Source organism: Bombus impatiens, unplaced genomic scaffold (assembly GCF_000188095.3).
Source record: "Bombus impatiens unplaced genomic scaffold, BIMP_2.2 scf_0132, whole genome shotgun sequence".
NCBI classification, from domain to species: domain Eukaryota; kingdom Metazoa; phylum Arthropoda; class Insecta; order Hymenoptera; family Apidae; genus Bombus; species Bombus impatiens.
This window is the reverse complement of record NT_176551.1, coordinates 49,215-69,625: the sequence shown is the minus strand read 5'-3', so window position 1 is coordinate 69,625 and position 20,411 is coordinate 49,215. Positions and strand designations below refer to the sequence as shown.

Genomic DNA, 20,411 nt, shown 5'->3' with positions numbered 1-20,411 from the left:
GGGGGGGGGGGGCGCGCCTCCTCCCTTGTCGAAGCGAGACAACCTCTTTGTTCCAACTTTCTCAACATTTTTAACCCCCCATCGTTTCATTTTACTATCGCACACGCTAATTCGAGGTCCTTAGAATTTACCGACACGATTCACAAGAGCTTTTTAAATACAACGCGGATGGCGCGTCGATCGACCTCAACTTTTCTAGAACTGTCTCCGATCGTTTTTTGTAACAATTTTACTTGGTACATTGGTGAAAATAAAGAAAGGAAAGTATATAACAAAAAAACTCTATTACTCGAATATAACAAATCTCCAAGTAACAATTCTCGAAAATTCGAATTGCTCGAATATCCAAATCTCACATATACAAAACAAAATCTTTATTTCATGTAAACTCTTTGCGTTTTTCAGTCATTTCGGCCGGGTATTGAAAAAACAGAAAGAGACAAAAAAAGCACAAAAGAGATAGATACATCGAAATCGAACATGCACGTAGGCGTCACTGCGTACGTCTTTCGATAACAGAGGATAGCTTCCGAAGAAATGAGTCATCTTCGTAACGAATGCCATCAACGTTAAAATTTTCGTTCGCTTCGGGGCGAATACCAACGTAAGTGACGAGAAATGTTGAAAATGGAACAGCTTCGATAAGGAATAGAAGCCACTACCGACAATAGGAGCCACCATTTCCATGGGTGGCAGCGGCAACGTGCCCGGCAGGCAGCCATGTTAAACTTAGTCGAAAACCATTCAAGTTCGACCAGACAAAATTTTCTCTGGTGAAAATTGCCACACCCTACCCTGTTAGACCACCTTTATAGCCGCACGAAACAAATTTTCTTTCGAGATCTAGCCGAAGATAAATCCATTTGCTTATACAATGGTTAGTTTTTCCCATCGATTCGAGAATTTATGCGATGTATCTACGACGACCGGTCCTCTGCTGCAGACATATTTGGGCGGTGGACGAAATACCTTGGGAAAATTTCCGACAAAAACGAAAATCTCAATTATTGTTGATTGAACGGTAACGAGTTTCAACTATATCCGACAACTTAATCTCGAATATTACTCGATCTAACCGGCGTCGGTAACACGAGGGGATAACCATGCCGGGTCAACACGCGGAACTTCAACGATTTTTCCCATTTATTACACACCCAAGGATACCTATTTCCTCGCTTTGGAAAAACAAAATATGCCGATGATTACGTGGCAATATCTTTTTCACGACAAAAACCCTCTCTACACTGATCATGTTATTTCGCGAAATTCATTAAGATTCTACTGGAACGTATTAAACAAGAAACTTATTAGTAATATATAGTCAATCAATAGGCATAAAACTGTATCAACAGTAAATACATACATTACGTGCTAATCACTAATATATAGCACTCTAGCCCGACATAAAGAAACTGAGAAAAATATTCGATACTGGATCAACTGAGGTGAACGATAACTAAGGAGAAGGGAGAAAAGATGAAAAATACGAAGTGCAAGTTACTGATATGATACGTTTAAATTTCTTTGAAGTATATTCAGTGCGTACTTTCCCTCTTGTCGGCTAGCTAATAATAAGCTTCCGAGGCGTTAGTCGAACGACATACTCACTTCGAAGCCTTCAGACTTTGCCCAAAGGTTGCCATCGTGTCCCGCGATTGCAGCTTTGGTAACACACCTAGACGCGAGCAGCTGCTTGTCAACGTAATCCTGCCAGCTCATTTTTTAACACAAGCGGCTCGACTCAATCGTTCACTACGCCACTAAAGACACAACCCGTCACTGACTGACTCTTCTCACGACTACCTATATGCGCTCAACGCCGGCCACACTTCTCTCTCGCCCCTCCTCTCCTCTCTTCGTGGTTAGCAGCGACCCCTCTCGACCCCACCAAACTCTCCTCGCCCGATGATCGTGTTCTCCCCACTCTTGATAACCGGCCGGTAATTGACTACCGAAACCGAACAGTTCTGCCAACCCATAGATTCACCAATCGATATATTCAAATCCTCGATATTCGCGAAATTATATTCTTTCATCGCTTTAATTTTCCTCGTGCATTAGCTCATCGTTATTTAATTTTAAAACTTTTCATTTAATTTCATTTTATTATTAATCTTTGTCGCGGAGAATGCCCAATAGAAAATAACATGAAATACCCTAAATTTCAGTAATGTGACGTAAATTATTGTAATATATAATCCAACAATATCATTTGAGGATTAAATTATACATTTTTGTTTCATCATTTCTGGTACTTTCATCATTTAAAAGAAAAATTTTCGTTTTTTACTCGAATGCACCATACTATATTCATACATATTATTGTATCCTATCGACTTTTCAAACTCTGATCTTACATACTTTTAAATAATTTTTTTTTTATCGACAAAATAGCAATGGAAGTGCTTTTTAATAGCAAGTTCGTTAATTGGTATTCGCTTTAATAGTTTTCACACTTATACATAACAAAGATATCGTGGCGACCTCTCTGTTTAAAGTATATACATACATATAACTAACTTACGTGCTGAGTATTTATGTAAATGTTATACATACATGAGTTTATGATCTCTTGAATTTGTAAGAGAGTTTCGGCACGTGTTCTGAGGTTTTGATTTTTAATTAATTATGAACAATATGAATTACAAATTTGATATATTTTAATATCATCATATATATCTGTCTTTCCAAAATGCAAGTATCTTGCCCGAATGATGTGAAGATATATAATCTAAGCGCTGGGAAGTCTCTTCCAGAGGTAAATGTTTATTTGTTATATCAAATATCGTTCTATACATTTTAATAATACTAATTTAATTTACGTTAGTGGTTATCGGAACGTAAAAGACGTAGCTTATTGAAGAAAAATGTTGGTAAGTGAACTTTACATAAACCTATTACCTGTTATATAGTGATAAAATATAAATATTATATGTAAATCACAATATCATTTTGATAGATATTCGGCGTCGAATCGAACTTATACAAGATTTTGATATGCCTGGTGTTAGTACTTCAATCAAAATATCAAATGATGGGCAATATATATTTGCGACAGGTATATATAAGCCACGTGTAAAATGCTTTGATGTAAAGAATTTATCTTTAAAATTTGAAAGATGTTTTGACTCTGAAGTTGCTGCTTTTGACATATTATCAGATGATTATAGCAAAGTATGTAAATGTATTTATATTAATCATGTATTATCCATGTATTAATTATCCGGTAATTGAATTTATCATTCTTTACCTTTCAGCTGGTATTTCTACGCTATGACAGAGGCATAGAGTTCCATGTTGCTTATGGAAAATATTATGTAATTAGAGTACCTCGTTTTGGAAGGGATATAAAATATCATTATCCATCTTGTGATCTTTTTGTCGTGGGAGATAGGTCTGGTGCACATTCTTCTCAACACTGTAATCTTTATTTAAGATCTTAAATAGTCAAAATTTACTTTCATTAGCTTGCATTATGTTACAGTAGCGAGATTTACAGAATAAATCTTGAAAGAGGACAATTCTTGCAGTCTTTCTTGACAGAGGCACCATCCATAAATAAATGTGAAATAAATCCTGTTCATCATCTTCTTACTGTTGGAACAGAAGAGGGAAAAGTAGAAGTGTGGGACCCTCGAGTTAGAAATAAAGTTGGTAGTTTGGACTGTGCTTTACATTGTGTTGGAGAAGATAATAAGTATGATAGTATACTGTAATGCAATCTACTGGCAAGTTCTTGATATTTTCACTTATGGCATTTACTTTATTATTATGTAGATTAGAAAAAGTTCCTGCGGTTACTAGTTTAAGATATCAAGGAGGTTTAACACTTGGAGTAGGTACATTGACTGGCCAAATATTATTATATGATATTCGTTCCAGTAAGCCATTTTTGGTCAAAGATCACATGTATGGGTTGCCTATTAAAAATATTGAATTCCATCAAACAATGGATATGGTTTATTCTATGGATAGTTCTATTGTGAAAATATGGGAAAAGAATAATGTGAGTAAAATTTATGAGTCGGTGGATGAGAAAGATGAATAATAATTGCAAACATCTTTGAATACTTTGGAAAAACGTTTTACAGGGTAAATTGTACACATCCATAGAAGCGCAGCACGATTTTAATGATATGTGTGTTATACCAAACACTGGAATGGTTTTAATTGCCAATGAAAATACGAAAATGCAAACGTTTTACATTCCTTCCCTTGGCCCAGCTCCCCATTGGTGTAGTTTTCTGGATAATCTGACTGAAGAACTAGAAGAATTAAATTACGATATCATTTATGATGATTATAAATTTGTAACTGAAAAAGAGTTAGAAGAATTAGGCCTTTCGCACTTGAAAGGCACTAATCTTCTTAGAGCTTATATGCATGGCTACTTTATGGATATTCGATTGTATAAGAAAGCAAGAGATGTAATGAAACCATTTGAATTTGAACAATATAAGAAAAAGAAAATTCAGCAAAAAGTGGAAGAAACTCGCGGTAGTAGAGTACAGGTATTAAATATTTTATTATTCTATAACGTTATCTACGGAATATCATACATTTTTCATCTATATTTATATATATTTGTAGATTCAAAAAATGCCGAGTGTAAATAAAGAACTTGCATTAAAGTTAATGGATGACGAAACAAATGCGAAGAAAAAGAAAAATATTTCTTCCAATCTTCTAACAGATGAACGTTTCAAACAACTGTTTACTAATCCAGATTTTCAAGTGGATAAAAATTCGGCAGAGTATACGTTGTTAAATCCCGTTATCTCACAACTTAGTAAGAGTAAAGCAAAGAAGTTAAAAGCCAAGGTTGAAAAAGAAATGGAAGAAGAGACGGAAATTGATCCAATGGGAGACGAACATCATGGTTGTGCAAATATTTGTATATATATATATATATATATATAATATATTATAATATATTATGTGTATATATATATATATATATATAATATATTATAATATATTCAATATATATAATATATTCAACAATTTCCTGCTGGTCTTAGTAGATGTTTATATTCCTTTTCATGTCTCTTCACCAGTAATTTTCTTCGCTTTGTCTGTTTCTGTAAATAAATATATATATATATATATGGATATAAGAATATACATGTTATATACATTGTATATGTCAGGTATAACGTTTATAACATATATGTACCTTCTCAATAGAGAAAGTCATTTCCCTGTTACCACGTGAACTAGAAATTTTAAGACCCTCATTTTCATTTCTTCTCAATCTCTCTCCTAAAGTAGCTCTAAAACAATTAATCAAAATGATGGTAACAATAAAAAAGATACCAAAATAAATTCGTAGAAGTAGATTTACGTGTTGATATTTCTCAAGTCTCTATATATATAACAATACGCACTTGCTTTGTTTCTTTGCCACTGGTTTTGCATCTTTAAATTCGACATCCTCTTTGATTTCATAGAATTGAGGTTCATTCTGAATACGTTCGTTATTATCTGTCACACTTTCATCATTCTCTTGCATTTGTCTTTCGTTCTTTTTTATCAACCGGTATTGATTTTTCATTTCTTTAACCCATTGTTTCTCATCTTCTGAACTACTATCATCATGAATAAAGCTTTCATCTGAACTATTATCTGAAAGTATAAGTCTCATTATCAAGTTAATTCAACATATATATATATATATATATATATATATATATATATATATATATATATATATATATATATATATATATATATATATATATATATATATATATATATATATATATATATATATATATATATATATATATATATATATATATATATATATATATATATATATATATATATATATATATATATATATATATATATATATATATATATATATATATATATATATATATATATATATATATATATATATATATATATATATATATATATATATATATATATATATATATATATATATATATATATATATATATATATATATATATATATATATATATATATATATATATATATATATATATATATATATATATATATATATATATATATATATATATATATATATATATATATATATATATATATATATATATATATATATATATATATATATGTTGAATTAACTTGATAATGAGACTTATACTTTCAGATAATAGTTCAGATGAAAGCTTTATTCATGATGATAGTAGTTCAGAAGATGAGAAACAATGGGTTAAAGAAATGAAAAATCAATACCGGTTGATAAAAAAGAACGAAAGACAAATGCAAGAGAATGATGAAAGTGTGACAGATAATAACGAACGTATTCAGAATGAACCTCAATTCTATGAAATCAAAGAGGATGTCGAATTTAAAGATGCAAAACCAGTGGCAAAGAAACAAAGCAAGTGCGTATTGTTATATATATAGAGACTTGAGAAATATCAACACGTAAATCTACTTCTACGAATTTATTTTGGTATCTTTTTTATTGTTACCATCATTTTGATTAATTGTTTTAGAGCTACTTTAGGAGAGAGATTGAGAAGAAATGAAAATGAGGGTCTTAAAATTTCTAGTTCACGTGGTAACAGGGAAATGACTTTCTCTATTGAGAAGGTACATATATGTTATAAACGTTATACCTGACATATACAATGTATATAACATGTATATTCTTATATCCATATATATATATATATATTTATTTACAGAAACAGACAAAGCGAAGAAAATTACTGGTGAAGAGACATGAAAAGGAATATAAACATCTACTAAGACCAGCAGGAAATTTATCTAAAAGAAAATATTAATATCTATCATTGTATTTAATTTGTTAAATGTTAGGTAATTCTTTTCCAGAATAAAAAATATTTTTACATAATCTATTATTTTGTTCTAAAACATTTATCTTTTCGGATTCCTTTGCTCTATCAGTCCATACTAGAAGTTGTCCATACAACGAATAAAATAATTTATTTCGACGCGATGTATATATGGATATCTTGACAGAGGTGAAGTGTCATCTCAAAATAGTGATATAATAAATTTTATACGCTAGGGTGAATCACGCGGAGTATCGATACAAATGTTTTCTTTTCAAGTTCAAAAGCACTGTGCCCGTTTGTCGAGAAAAATGACATTAGTAAGTTTTACATTATATTTTCCATAATTTTTTAGTTTTACTAGTTATATACTATTTATTATGAAATATATTTATCATATAATATATAATATCACGATTTTATCGTTTACTATTGCCGAATTTGAATTTTTGAAATTAACACTTAACATATTTGTTTGGATAGAAACATAAGGTAATTATTTTTCTATATAGAGCTAATTACTGTTTATTTTGATTTTGAAGATCTAGTATGTTTACATTCAAATCACTATCTATAGATCTACAATTTAATCTAGATCTATAATATAATATTTCACATTTACTTCTTACTTTCCATTTTTGATGGATTACAAAATTCATTTTATCTATAACGTAATTATCGTTAAAAAGAACAAATTACAGATTCTTTCCATCTTATATTATAGAATTAATAAGTGTCATTGTTAATAATAAATTGATAATAAAAGTGTGTATTTTAATTACATTCTAATTATCATTGTTAATAGGTAAACTCGAATAACGAATCAAAGAATGGGAAAGATCCTCCACAGCAAAATCATTCAGGAACGATTCAGGAATCTACACCATCTGGATTGTCAAACTTGCACATGCAAAGTACAGAAGTAAGACTATTTAGCATTTTCCCTTTTAGTACATGTAAGTTATATGTTCTTTTTATTTTACGATAGATTGGTGAAATCACAGAAATGCCAGACTTTGAAATGCTGAATACATCAGCGATACTTCATTATTGCAAACATAAAATATTAAGACCATATTTGAGATTATTAGGAGTAATGGGCTTAAAGCCAATAAGCAATGATGATTCACAACGATGCACTTGTTATTGTATTTTTGCAAATCTTCATACTTGTCAAGTTGCAATATTTATGTGCATTGGATATATACTACAATACATGGCATGTTTTAGGTAATAACACCTAATATAATACTTTTAATATAACTATTATTAAATGTAATTGGTTTTCTAGAAGAGACAGGGGTTTTTGTTATAAAACAATGCCTTTGAAATTTCACTTTGCATCCAATTTGAATAAGGAAGATTCAGAAGAAATTACTTGCTTTGGAAATGTTATATTTAGTTATCTGGTTCCCAGTATTTTACATTTAGTTGCATACATATATACAGTATATCTGTTCCGAATTAAAGAAAACGAACAGTTACAAAATTTAATGGAACGAGCATTTCTTCTATCTTCTAATTCTGTAAATCGTGGAAATCAAAGGAGACTTGTACGGATATTGTGGTTTTTCATAGCATTGAGTCTTGTATGGATAATTATGGCATTAATTACAGTAAATGTGTTAATGGCTCGAGGAAGCATTATATTTCAATGGCTAGAACACAGGTAAGTTGCCTAATGTAATATTAGTATCATTTAAATGATGATTAAAGTTATACATTTTTTTCCATTGAAGCATATTTAATTCAATATATCTTTGAGTATTCTATTCATACTGTTAGCATTGTTTTATTCTGTACTTCTTCCAAGTTTATTGTTTGCACAGTCCATATCAACTAAAAATAACAATGAAAGTACTTTTAATCGTATGCACATTATGGCATGATATGGTTCAAGGAACAATTATAACCAGTTACTGTTTGCAAGGGCAACTTTTACTGGCACATCTGTATTTTCTTCGTGAAAAACTACTTCATCATACTTTAGCTCCTATTGATTGGATGAGGGTTTGTAACTTGATTTCTATACAATTGTTTCCTTTAATTCATATCAATTAGTAGATAAAAAATAAAAAATAACAATTATAAAGAAAAAAGAAATAGGATGGAAAAATCAGTATTATTTTTGTTATTTCTTATATTACAGGAGATTAGCGAATTTAAAAAGTTATTGAAATATTTCAATAACGATTTAGGGCCAGCTGTATGCATTTACACAATTGTAAATTTATCATGGGCAGCCGCAGGTACAATTTGGTTATTCCGATATGATAACAGCGACATGCAAACTAATTCTGTCACATGGGTTGAAATAACAAACGTAGTTCTTTGGATTCTAATATCGATAGTCCCTTTTATCCAGGTACGTTTGTTTCTATATAAGGTTTACAGGCAGAAAAGATAATGAGCTCCTTTTTTTTGTTATTTATAGAAGAGTACTTTTAAAATTCAATACATTGTCAATCAGTTCCATACTGTTTCTTACGAAACAACATTATAAATTTGTCACTTATCTTTAAAAGACTTATTGTCATATATTATGTCTTTGAATTTGTCAGATTCTCTTTTTTTAATTATCAGATATTAATATACTTCTTCTCACCATCGAATGGCCTAAAAGTAAGAAAATTGATAAAAATTATTTTTCACATTATATTTTTCCTATGTACTCTTATGTGAAACAGAATCAGAATGAATAGTTTGATATTTGATAATTATGCATTTCAAATATTTTAAAGTTCAAAGTATAGAAAAGAAAGTTTTAACTGATACCCTATTATTTTTCAACAGGCAGCACGTTTAACAACTGCTTGTTCTATGATTCAAAGTATCGGACACGAAGTGCGCATTCGACCATTTGTTTATCAAAGTACACCTGGCGAAGATCTTGATACTATACTTCTATACACATCATCCTTGGAAATGTATGCACGACTCTTTAGGGTACCAATTACGGGTAGATACCTTTGTTTATTTCTTACCATAGGGAGTATCTTGATCCTTACACTAGGACAATGTCAGTTCTTCTAATCATTTCCTACACTTTGATAAATAGATTACAGATATTTATGTAAATTCATATTTTTATAAATATGAATTAAAAAAGGGATCATAGGTAGATAATAATAGTTTAATTTACTAAATATTATAACAAGTACTTTATTTTGGGTATTCCATATATTTTTATATATCATGCACATTCTATAAAGTGATATGCTTTCAAATTTCCTATAAATGTATAAAAATCAGTGGTCTACTGATAAATTCAATCATACAAAATATCCTTTTTGTATATTTTTCATTCTATACTTATAATTAATACTAACAGCTCTTAATTCAGAGTAATGTTTACATGTTTTGCAAAACAAGATTGTTTTATTCAATTCAATTTGCAAATTTACAATAATTTGTAATTAATTTGTATAATTTTAAAATGAGTTTATGATTTTCTATGTAATAATTTGTGTAGATGTGTAATTTTACAATAATTTTATTTGTAATAATATCCTATAGAGATGATTTCGGAGAGTTAAAACTTTAGTTTAATTCCTGAATAATTGAAGAATTCGCCTTATAGATCAAGAAATTTCTTTATTGGCCATCAATCGGATGACTTTAAATTTGCTTATAGCTTAAAAACCAGGAAAAGTATTTAGGTAAAACTAATCTTAATTAATTCCTTACGTCCTAAACTTTCATTCGAGCCCTTAAAAGTTAAAAAATTAGTAGTCGAAAAATTTGGATTTTTCATTCACCTGTCGTTTGAGTATATAATTAAATATTATATATATACATATATATATATATAGTTCTTTTCTACTTCACGCTTTTACGTTCTACAAGAATATCGAAAAATAAATACATGTATAATTCTATTTAAAAAAAATGGTAATGATCTTGAAATTTCGTAAAAAAAAAAAAGAAATGGCTACGAAGAAGAACTATTTTTACCGTTGCATGTGGCCTTTGAAATAATGTAACTTTGTTTTGAGAAGTCTTTTTATACAACATAACTAAAACAGATTATTTACATGATCTCATTTAACTGGACTAACCTGCACGTAATATCACTATACTATAAAAAAAATCAGTACTAATAAAAACAAACACATAACTTCTTTATCCTACATTTTCCTAACTAGTTTAGTTGTGAATTATAACATTATAAATAGTCATTCAAAGAAATTTTACTTTTTCATCATAGAAAACCGCTATTAATAATAAAAAATTAGAGTAAAAAAGAGACATTCATATTTAATTATCCTTCCTTCAACACTTGTATGATTTACGTATATAGTAAGGAACGCATACATATGTATGTATGAAAGAGAATGCAAGTTATATGATGCATGTTGTATATGTATATGCTATATTTTTAAGCATTTACAGAATATTTTCGATGAATTAGAAGTGAATTTTATTATTGGAAAAATAAATATTTTTGAATATGGCAAACTTACTATGGTGGTTATATGGGATGAATAAGTGGAATTAAAAGTAATAAAATTATATTTAATATCTGGCTTACTCAGAAATTAAGAATTCGAATAGCAAAACATACACATAACCTATCGTAGCGTAAAGTGATACGAAAGTTATAATCATGCCGGTTTTTCAAGAATCGTGTGCAGAGGTAATTTGCAATGTGTTTACAGCATAGTAGTATAAATATTTCAAATATGAAACTTTTTGTACAATTATCTTAAATGTGTTTCAGCAAATTCAAGCTCAAACGATCATTATAATTCATCCTGGATCCATGTATCTTAGGATGGGACGAGCATCTGACTTAAATCCTTGTACAATGCTAAATGCTGTTGCCAGAAAACGTTTAATTGGAGGGTTAGAATATGAAGACAGTTTGCTACCACCATCTGTACCACGAGTAAGTTCTTTTTACAAATAACACTTTTATAAAGATGTTTCATTTTTTATTGTTTTTAGTAGACAAAAGAGCTGATACAAGCAATGGAGGAATCTCGTCTACAAGTATCTCATACATTACAATCTTGTCTGCAATCCGATGGAAGAAGAAGATATGCCACGCCACCCCAACAAATAGCTGCTTTTAATCGCAGATCCAATCCAGAAATATCATCTCCATGTAGTGTCGAATGGATAAAAACAGATAAAGACATTGTAGTTGGAGATGATATATTATCGTTGAATCCAGATGATAATTTCAATATTCACTTTCCATATAGGAGAGGTGAACTTAACATTCATTCTCGTCCTGGTGGTAGCTTAAGATCTGTTATGGCTGATTTAAAAACGATTTGGGAATATGTTCTCACAGAAAAAATGGACATTCCTTTAAGAGATTTGAAACATTATCGTGCTGTTCTTATAATTCCAGATATTTATAACAGGCAATATTTAAAAGAATTAACAACGCTGATGCTCTGTGATATTGGATTTGGAGCATGTTTTTTATTACAAGTTGGTACTAATATTTTTTTTTATTCTTAGAGTATTCTATTGTTGGTGAATTAATATTTCACTACGTTTCAAAGGATCATGTGGCAGCTACATTTGGTGCAGGACTGGGATATGCATGTGTAGTTGATGTTGGAGATCAAAAAACATCAGTTTCTTGCGTAGAAGATGGAATCTCTCATAGAAATACTAGAGTACGAATGGATTATGGCGGAGGAGATATCACTCGGACATTCTACTGGCTACTTAAGAAATGCGCTTTCCCTTACAAAACATGCAATCCATCTAATAAGCTAGACGCGTTACTCTTGAGTCAATTAAAGAAAGATTTCTGTCACGTTGATTTGAATGTATGCGGATCTCAGGAAAAGACGTTTGTAGTTCGAAAACCGAAGCAACAAACCGAGAAATACACTCTACAAGTAGGCGATGAATGTTTGGTCGCACCTTTAAGTTTATTTCAACCTGAATTATTTAAAGTTACTGGAACACATAGCGTACATATACAAAAGAGGTCAATGGGAGATCCGGAAGACCCGCACGACGAAAATTACCTACGAGAAACGAGTGTATGTAGATTTACATAGAGAGGTGAGTGTGCTTATTTTTCTAGTATGAACATTAGTTTTGTTACTAACTGTTTAGAGAAGAGGTATGAAAGAAAATCTTGAGCAAACATCTGAAATGCAAGAAGAAGCAACTGCACCAACTGTAGCAGGGGAAGAAGAAGTGGTCGTAGATGCTGTAGATTCAGCACCGACCTTATCGAATCGCGATCTGGATGCTCCACGTGACTTTGTAGTAGGTCCCCAACAACTATTAGGATTAGATCATGCTGTACTTCAAAGTATCGATCGCTGTCGTATGTATATTCAGTTGACTCATCAAATGTGTAATATATATATTATATATAATAAACTTTAATTGCTGTTGCATTTTTGATAGCTACGGAAGATCTGAAAAGAAAAATGTACAGTTGTGTACTTGTTGTTGGTTCTGGTATGAAATTTCAAGGTATAGGTATGTGGCTACACAATCGGATTTCTCTTCAAATTCCCTACATGTATAGGGCTGGTATGTATATATATATATATATATATCTATGCCGTTTTGTCTTTAAATAAAAAAGATACTATATATTATATTTTGCATATAATGCAAAGAACAATTGGATATCATAACACAACCAAAGGAAATGGATCCTGGTATGACAGCATGGAAAGGAGCAGCAATTCTAAGTTGTTTAGAATCTGCTCAAGAATTATGGATTGGTCGACAAGAATGGGAACGAGCAGGTGTCAGAGTATTGAGAGAAAGAGCACCATTTATGTGGTAAAAATGCTTGAATAAAACATTTTTTTAAAATTAAAAAATTTTAATGTAAAATATTAAACTTAAATTTTGATTTGGCCACTTTTTTCAATTATGTATTACATATATCATTATCTACCATATAATATTATCACCTCCCTATCTTTAAGCACTTAAATTTAAGTAATTAAAAATAAAACCTTATTTTAAAAATATAGAATTTATAGTACATATTATATACCTATAACATATCCATTAATCTAACTTTAGTTTTATCATTTCTATGATACATAATAATGTCAGCTTCGAGCAGGAAGTTTACAAAATCCAGAGTTTCCGGTGTAACATCTACATACAGATCATTACCACCTCTTGTGTACGACGTTGTTAACTCCTGAAAATTTATGCCCATTTGTTCTACCTTTTGAATAATAAAAATTTTTGTATGACTTTAAATATTCTGTACTTACCCCTAAGAACTCTTTGAAATTCTGATTTTCTGGGAACAACTTTTCTACTACTGCATGCTAAGCATTTACACATATATAATTATAATAGATTCACTATAGATAAAACGTTAAATACGAAATTTATATATTTATATTTTTTTGTCATACCAAGTCTTTTTTTACAGTTCGAAATATACGTTTCGCCATAATATGTTCCGTATTATAGGTTGTATTGGCCGTCAGTTCGTTTGCACCTAAGTAGGCTTTTTTCATCTTTTCCAAACCCATTCTTTTGTTTTGCAAGCTGAAACAAATATATACGATTTTATAGAATGTCAAACCAAAATAATTACAAAGTGATACTCTATTATTTTACGAACTAAGATATATCGTTTTTAATATCCGAAAGTTGCGTCTTCATTTTTTCAAAAAGTTGGTGAGCATTTTGAACTTCCTTTTCGAGTTCTGTTAAGACTTCAACGTGCAAATCGGACGTATTAGGAATGGGATAATCTTTTGGTTCTTCTAAAATAATTTTATTAAATAAACTGTTACACAATTTGTGTTGCTTTTTTCTTACATCCTCTGGATTGCAAGTTTTATTCAAAGCGACTTGTTCGTAATTGTTCGAAATTACACTCATCGTGTCTTCTATTTCTTTTTGTCGCTCCACCTGAGTTTCTTTTAGGGCTTCGAAAGCATCTTGCAACGTATATTCCATTTTTTTCTCTTCTCTTTCAGACTTTATCGTGGAAACAAGACATTTAAAGTATCACGAAACTCTTCTGTGAAATGGCGGGAAACCAAATATGTATATACACCCGTTTTTCATTAAACGTTACGTTGCTCTTAAGTCCTAAGTCCGATGGAGACTAAATTGTGATTGGTATATCTTGAAACCATTCCTGTACATGCTTGGTACGTAAATATGTCTGACAACTCTGTTGTCTGCTAGGATTGAGGTTAAGTCGGTTATTTGGACAAAATGATGTGTAGCCGAATAAACTTTGTTTTGAAACATTTTTACAAACGACCGACTTGGAACTGTCGTTTGTGCTCAACAATTCCACAAACAAGTAAGTACAAACACGGAATTTTTATTCATTTTCTCGTTGTATCAGAATCTTTAGTCGAATAGAGGTTATATTGATAATAATGTATAGTTGAATAAATTTCACTGTAAGAAATTCTTGCGAACAATCGATCTAAAATTGTCGTTTACGCTTGGCAATTACACAAGTAAGTAGATAAATCGAAATTTTCATTTATCTTGTCAAGTCAAGTACAAGTTATATTTTTAGCTTTATTGTCTTATCTCTATAGCTATCGAATGAAATTATTAATATATAATTTACAGCAGATGAAAGGGATCCTGCTCCGTTTTTCTTTGATAGACATGTACAGGAATTATTGACGACCTTGACTCGTGTCAATTATGAAAAGGTTTTTGCAATACGCAGAGATGGAACGCCGTTGGAGGTTCCACAGTATAGTTTTATGACAGATGAAGAGTTACAAAAGGCACGAGCTCAAATAGGAGCAAAAGCAAAAAGACGCATTCAGATGCCACCTGTTGTGAAAATCAAATCAGACGAGGTTGAAGTACTGGTCAAAGAACCTGAATTACAGGGTTGCGAGCAACATAATCTTGTGTTTACAGATATATCTTTTGGAAAAAACAATAGAAGCAGATTAATTGTGATACGAGAGCCAAACGGTACATTGAGACAAGCAACTTGCAACGAGAGGCACAGAATGAATCAAATATACTTTCCTATAAATGGTAGAGAGATACACACTCCACAAATGTTCTTCCATCCATACTTGAGTGTAAGAAATGTTTCAATATTCCTTTCTCTTATAAAAAAAATACTTTTTAACGATTTCTTTTATCAGAGACTTAAATATTCATTAAATCATATATAATCGTTGCTTGAGATCTGGTTCTGCCGCCGTCTCACTGTTATTATTTATAATTTACTTTGTATCTCATGTACATATATATATATATTTTCATTTAATGTGTAATATATTTATAGGATCTATTGGACAGAGGAGAATTCGAATTCATCCTAGATAGGGCGTGTGTGCAGTTTGAACCTGATGATCCAGAATACCACAGGGTTACGAAAGAAGTGTACTCCTATGTGTATAAATTAAATAAACTCGATGCTCTGCGATCTACGAGGCATTTTGGTCCGTTGGTGTTTCAACTTGCCTGGGAGAATAATATCGATAAGTTGTTGTTGGAACTGATCGACACTGAAAACATAGAAGAGGCAGGCGCACTGGTACGGTTGTATCACGCGCTTCACCCTGATGTTAAGTCGGCTCAGGAAACGATACACGAGGACATGGAATTAATCAAAGTTTACGCCGAATTGGATTCTCCAGAGCGATACGCGATATCAAACGCTATACAGAGGTACAATAAAATGCAAAAGGAGAAAAAGAAGATGGAGAAGGGTATAATGAAAGCACACGGGCTGATCGACGACGAGGACGTGTAACCGAGAACGTGAACGATCGTTGGAGTTCGTCGTTAGGTCAGCCAACCGCTTTGTTGCTTTTTATTTTATATACAAATACTTTGCATTTGCGACTAAATAAAACCGGTATACAATCAGAATAACAGAATTTCGATGATTATTAATCGATTATTTTATTACGTGATAGTTACTTACAAACATTTACAAATGTAACAAGTCAATTCGATTTGGCGTACAGGATCGTCGGAAAACATTACATATCGATTATTGGCTAACATTCTGGAAATAACTGAATCGATTTCGGGTCCCGCTTTTGCGTCTCGCGGTCGAAAGGTGTGGCACCGATATTTCACACCTCTCGAGGGAGAAATTATTGCCTGGGGATGGGTTGGGCCATGGATAATAGACCATGAGCTACGGGTTGGTTCTGGAGGATGAGATGTGACTCGGTTACGTAAAATAGGAAACGCATACTTTCGTGAGTAGATAAACGGAGGAACGAAGGAAGGATGGTAGGACAGGGAAGGGATCGAATCGGCAGAAAACGAAGAAGTGCGCGTTGAGAGAAAGCAGCTTTGTACAAATGCAAATTATGCGACTGGAGGCTGCTGCATGTAAGTACCTACTTGTCGTGAATGGAACAATATACAAGTCCGACTGTGAAGATCGAACGAGAAGTGCTTGTTCGTTGGGATCGTGTACCGTCTTGATCGTTTAATGATTTGATAAACACTCGCAACTGAATACTGTGATCGATCGTTATTATCCATATTCTTATTCATATTACTTCTTATCGTTATATGTATATTAATTATTACTTCCATATAGATGCGTTTCATGGTGTACGTAGAAAATAAATAATAGCCACGATTACGATCGGCGTAGTAGACGAAATCTTTACTAATCGACTATCGAAGAATGACGACGCGACGAAAGAAAGGGAAAACCGCGGCAAGCAATAATTCCAGTTGAATAGGAAAACGAACGGAAAGGAAGAAGCGCGGAATCAAACCTATCGGCTATTAGGCCTCTCGAAGCAAAGTATGCGCATATCGATTATATAAATGTGTATCTCTGATTTCTGTCGAGCACTGGGAAGCACGGTTACCTTATTCCTTTTAGTTCATCGCTAGTCCGACATCTCTCTACGACCTCGATAACAAAAGCAGCGGGTATTCTTCTTCGCTGTCAACGTTACTACCGAATCTTACATCATATCATCGTTCTCTACTCTCATTCTTCTTTCTCTCGCGCTTCCTACGTTCTTTTTAATAGGGATACCGCGAATTTCACTAACAGATCACGCGGCCTCTTAAAGGCTGACAGAAATTTGGGATTGGCGCGTGACAACTGCGATATGCTCTATCAACGAACTCTAACGTGATTCAAGCGAATCAATTTAATCAGCTAATCGAATTAGGAATGAACGTTTGGCGTGGAATAGCGCGGCGAATCGTTCCAAGAACGCGCTAATTAGATGTAGGTTTGGGGTTAGGTTCGATCGGTCGAAGATACGGCAAATTCGTGAAACCAGCAAACGATCGAACGAGTCGGTCATCACATGATACATCGAATGATAATTTACATGCCGATCTCACGAGATTTCGCAGAAATTTTTCACGAAACGAACCATGCTTTGGAACGAATCGACAAGCAGTTTGACAACGCCGTGTAAACACTCGCTGCATTTTTCGATCGGTAAATATTGAGCAATGTTCCTTTCGATCTTGCCATTGTCCGTCGAAAAATCGATCTTCTTCGGAATTTCCATTATTGGAGAATCGATTCCAATATATTGGAATTATTATGCCAATATAATGGAAATAAAGCATTAACCGAAACGCGTTTACCGCGACACGAGATAAGGTCGCACTCTACCCTCGCGTTTTCCATCGAGGTTACATCTTTTTTTCTTTTTCCGATCAAAGCTACTTAGAAACATACGAAGAATCTTTCACACACCGTGACTTACAAGTAAATATAAGGAGAGATATAGCTTCGTTCAGCGCGGTCGTTAGCACTTTGTGCGAGTTCGTACATAGCCGGTTCTTAGACAGGAATAAACGTTCCCATTAAACGTTCTCTGCCAAGGATATCTGACGTGACACGACAGTGTATTACGACGCTGTTCTGCTGCTTCTCTATCAATCTAACTCTATTCGCTTAAATATTCGTTTATATAGAAATTCTCATCTTACTCCTGTGCTTTGTGTATATAAATTTATCGTTTCTCTTTCGTAGATATAGTTAGATATACTCATAGGTATGCACGATAGACCACGATCATAGCGACAGTCGGTTTTATTCGCTCGAAGTTAGCAGAGCTTGGCTCGAGGAGAAAACGCGAGTAAAGGGGCGTGTCGTTTTATCGGTTGTTCATCGGCTTTCGCTCTCCATTTTGGCACAATCGTCGCTACAGCTTGACGTATGCTCGACGATACAATCATTGTATCCTGCCTAAACCAGGAACTGGATCTTCCAATTGCCTAACTTTTTTTTATTCCTAAACGATCGTGAGGGGATCACTCCCAGCCTCTTTCGCCTCCCTATTATTATGCGTCCGGATTATGCGTTCCGAAAGAGAGAGATTGCGCTTTTCGTTTACGATTAGTAATACTATATATCGTTATTAATTATGATAATCGATATTATAAATTACGCGTGACTCGCTAAGTTCTCTACGCTGTTTTCTCTACTTTCCAGCCGGCGAGGTCGCCTCGTCGCGATCTAATCTTCCCACAAAAATCGCCCTTTCGTTCCCCAGTTTTTATCCTTCGCTTGCTTAAAACGCGGTTAACTCGCGAGCACGACTTCGGCGGCAGCCACGTTTACGCTCGCCTCGAGCAACGAACGGCTTCTCGGTCACAGAATATCCGTTTCGTAGATCTTGCTAGTAGTAGTGGTAGCCGTCGTACTCGCAGTGCTGCACGTCGTTGACGCTACGGCGGAAACGCTCGCTGCCGACGTGTTACAAGCAACGATCGCTGTCTGACTGCCGTTAGATTCGCCGGAGCTGGTCGTTGCGATTACGTTGGACGCGACGTTGCAATTGGCCATCCTCTGCTGATCGTTCGACTCTTCTTGTCGCGCATGAACGCCATCCACAGAGACTACCTCCTGAGTAACAGAGGGCTGTTTAGCAGCAGTTAGACTAGTTAAGGATCCAGAGCTGGCAGTGCTCAGTCCCAAGCCCATCTTAGCCAACAAATTACTCTCGGATCCTGTCTTCTTCAAAAGATCCGGTGGCGCAGGCGGAATTGTAGTCAGACCCGCCGTGTTCCTCTGTAACTGTTGCAGTCTTGCGTATTGTTCCTGCAGAGCCTTCTGTTTACGCAACAGCTCCTGATGCCGTTGCTCCAGCTGCTCCTGTCTACCCTTCTTGCTCTGCAGACCTTCCTGCGAGTTGACGCTCTCGCAGGAACTAGAATTGCTGGTGGATAGCACGGCTGACGACTGAGAGCTCGTTGAGTTGTTATGAAGCACTGGACTGGGTGCTGTGCTCTCTAGCGTAGCCACAGGCTGTTCTGTTGGTAGAGCCATGGGAGGCTTGCCCTCTTTAACAGGAAGGGTACCGCGTGCCGGTGGCCTTCGGAGCGTGGCGTTGGCGCTCTGTAAATTATAAGAATGGTTTCTAGGTGGTAGCTGAGGGCTGGTGGGACTAGCCAAGGGAGACCTGGAGCTGGTGCGCGGCGGTGGAGGCGGTGGCACCCTTCTGGCGCTAGCCAGCTGAAGTAGCTCCGCGTTTCTCTCAGGCACCGGTGGCTTTTGTCCGGGAACGAATCCTTGCGGCAGAGTGGGCAGACTCGGCTGCTCCTGCAGGGACACCTGAAGTCTCGCTATGGGGGGCGACGTGTCTGTGTCTGAACTAGACGGATAAGAGTGCAATCTGCGAAGCGTTCCTCCGGCGTTTGGTGGCCCTGCCG

At 33.8% G+C, this 20,411-nt stretch overlaps 7 protein-coding genes across 15 annotated transcripts in view; 4 read left to right on the top strand and 3 right to left on the bottom strand.

The window, feature by feature from the left end:
- LOC100746087 (profilin) overlaps positions 1-1,879 on the bottom strand; it is an 8,405-nt gene extending 6,526 nt beyond the window's left edge. For 2 of the 3 annotated variants that reach the window (XM_012381377.2, XM_012381378.2), the window contains exon 1: positions 1,609-1,879. In XM_012381377.2, coding sequence (XP_012236800.1) covers positions 1,609-1,719 — 111 coding nt within the window. In that variant the 5' untranslated portion in view covers positions 1,720-1,879. The remainder of the gene's footprint in view (positions 1-1,608) is intronic. The other variant, XM_003486729.3, reaches the window with a different exon arrangement.
- Positions 1,880-2,446: 567 nt separating this feature from the next.
- Positions 2,447-6,863, top strand: LOC100748283 (nucleolar protein 10). Its single transcript, XM_012381380.3, has 11 exons — positions 2,447-2,758; positions 2,828-2,873; positions 2,960-3,174; positions 3,258-3,394; positions 3,485-3,697; positions 3,778-4,006; positions 4,092-4,511; positions 4,591-4,879; positions 6,146-6,383; positions 6,498-6,594; positions 6,690-6,863. The coding sequence occupies exons 1-11, from the start codon at positions 2,693-2,695 to the stop codon at positions 6,786-6,788; spliced, it is 2,049 nt and encodes a 682-aa protein (XP_012236803.1). The 5' UTR covers positions 2,447-2,692; the 3' UTR covers positions 6,789-6,863.
- Positions 6,708-10,681, top strand: LOC105680294. Of its 5 annotated transcripts, XM_033318949.1 has the most exons (9): positions 6,708-6,822; positions 7,037-7,120; positions 7,284-7,292; positions 7,606-7,722; positions 7,789-8,030; positions 8,092-8,469; positions 8,630-8,810; positions 8,950-9,165; positions 9,594-10,681. In XM_033318949.1, exons 2-9 carry the CDS (start codon positions 7,064-7,066, stop codon positions 9,831-9,833), a joined length of 1,440 nt encoding a protein of 479 aa, XP_033174840.1. In that variant the 5' UTR covers positions 6,708-6,822; positions 7,037-7,063; the 3' UTR covers positions 9,834-10,681. The 5 variants fall into 5 exon arrangements, with proteins under 5 accessions (XP_033174840.1, XP_012236805.1, XP_012236806.1 ...); XM_012381382.3 differs by lacking the exon at positions 6,708-6,822 and having other exon boundaries at positions 6,925-7,120; XM_012381385.3 differs by lacking the exon at positions 6,708-6,822 and having other exon boundaries at positions 7,606-7,714.
- A 144-nt stretch (positions 10,682-10,825) lies between these two features.
- LOC100749234 (actin-related protein 8) lies at positions 10,826-13,767 on the top strand. Of its 2 annotated transcripts, XM_003486754.4 has the most exons (7): positions 10,826-11,436; positions 11,521-11,688; positions 11,751-12,242; positions 12,317-12,808; positions 12,885-13,101; positions 13,185-13,313; positions 13,403-13,767. In XM_003486754.4, the coding sequence occupies exons 1-7, from the start codon at positions 11,407-11,409 to the stop codon at positions 13,573-13,575; spliced, it is 1,701 nt and encodes a 566-aa protein (XP_003486802.1). In that variant the 5' UTR covers positions 10,826-11,406; the 3' UTR covers positions 13,576-13,767. The 2 variants fall into 2 exon arrangements, with proteins under 2 accessions (XP_003486802.1, XP_012236804.1); XM_012381381.3 differs by lacking the exon at positions 10,826-11,436 and having other exon boundaries at positions 11,547-11,688; positions 11,748-12,242.
- Positions 13,752-14,792, bottom strand: LOC117151118. The gene is made up of 4 exons (XM_033318950.1): positions 14,380-14,792; positions 14,168-14,303; positions 14,021-14,077; positions 13,752-13,944 (listed from the first exon to the last, which is right to left on the bottom strand). The coding sequence occupies exons 1-4, from the start codon at positions 14,718-14,720 to the stop codon at positions 13,792-13,794; spliced, it is 687 nt and encodes a 228-aa protein (XP_033174841.1). The 5' UTR covers positions 14,721-14,792; the 3' UTR covers positions 13,752-13,791.
- On the top strand, positions 14,739-16,636 carry LOC100747921 (28S ribosomal protein S22, mitochondrial). Of its 2 annotated transcripts, none has more exons than XM_003486745.4 (3): positions 14,739-15,075; positions 15,357-15,829; positions 16,039-16,636. In XM_003486745.4, exons 1-3 carry the CDS (start codon positions 14,985-14,987, stop codon positions 16,507-16,509), a joined length of 1,035 nt encoding a protein of 344 aa, XP_003486793.1. In that variant the 5' UTR covers positions 14,739-14,984; the 3' UTR covers positions 16,510-16,636. The 2 variants fall into 2 exon arrangements, with proteins under 2 accessions (XP_003486793.1, XP_012236810.1); XM_012381387.3 differs by having other exon boundaries at positions 14,805-15,075; positions 15,360-15,829.
- Positions 16,637-19,350: 2,714 nt separating this feature from the next.
- Positions 19,351-20,411, bottom strand: part of LOC117151268 (coiled-coil domain-containing protein AGAP005037-like) — a 2,595-nt gene continuing 1,534 nt past the window's right edge. The window contains exon 2 of the mRNA XM_033318965.1: positions 19,351-20,405. Within this exon, the coding sequence (XP_033174856.1) occupies positions 19,351-20,405 (1,055 nt within the window). The remainder of the gene's footprint in view (positions 20,406-20,411) is intronic.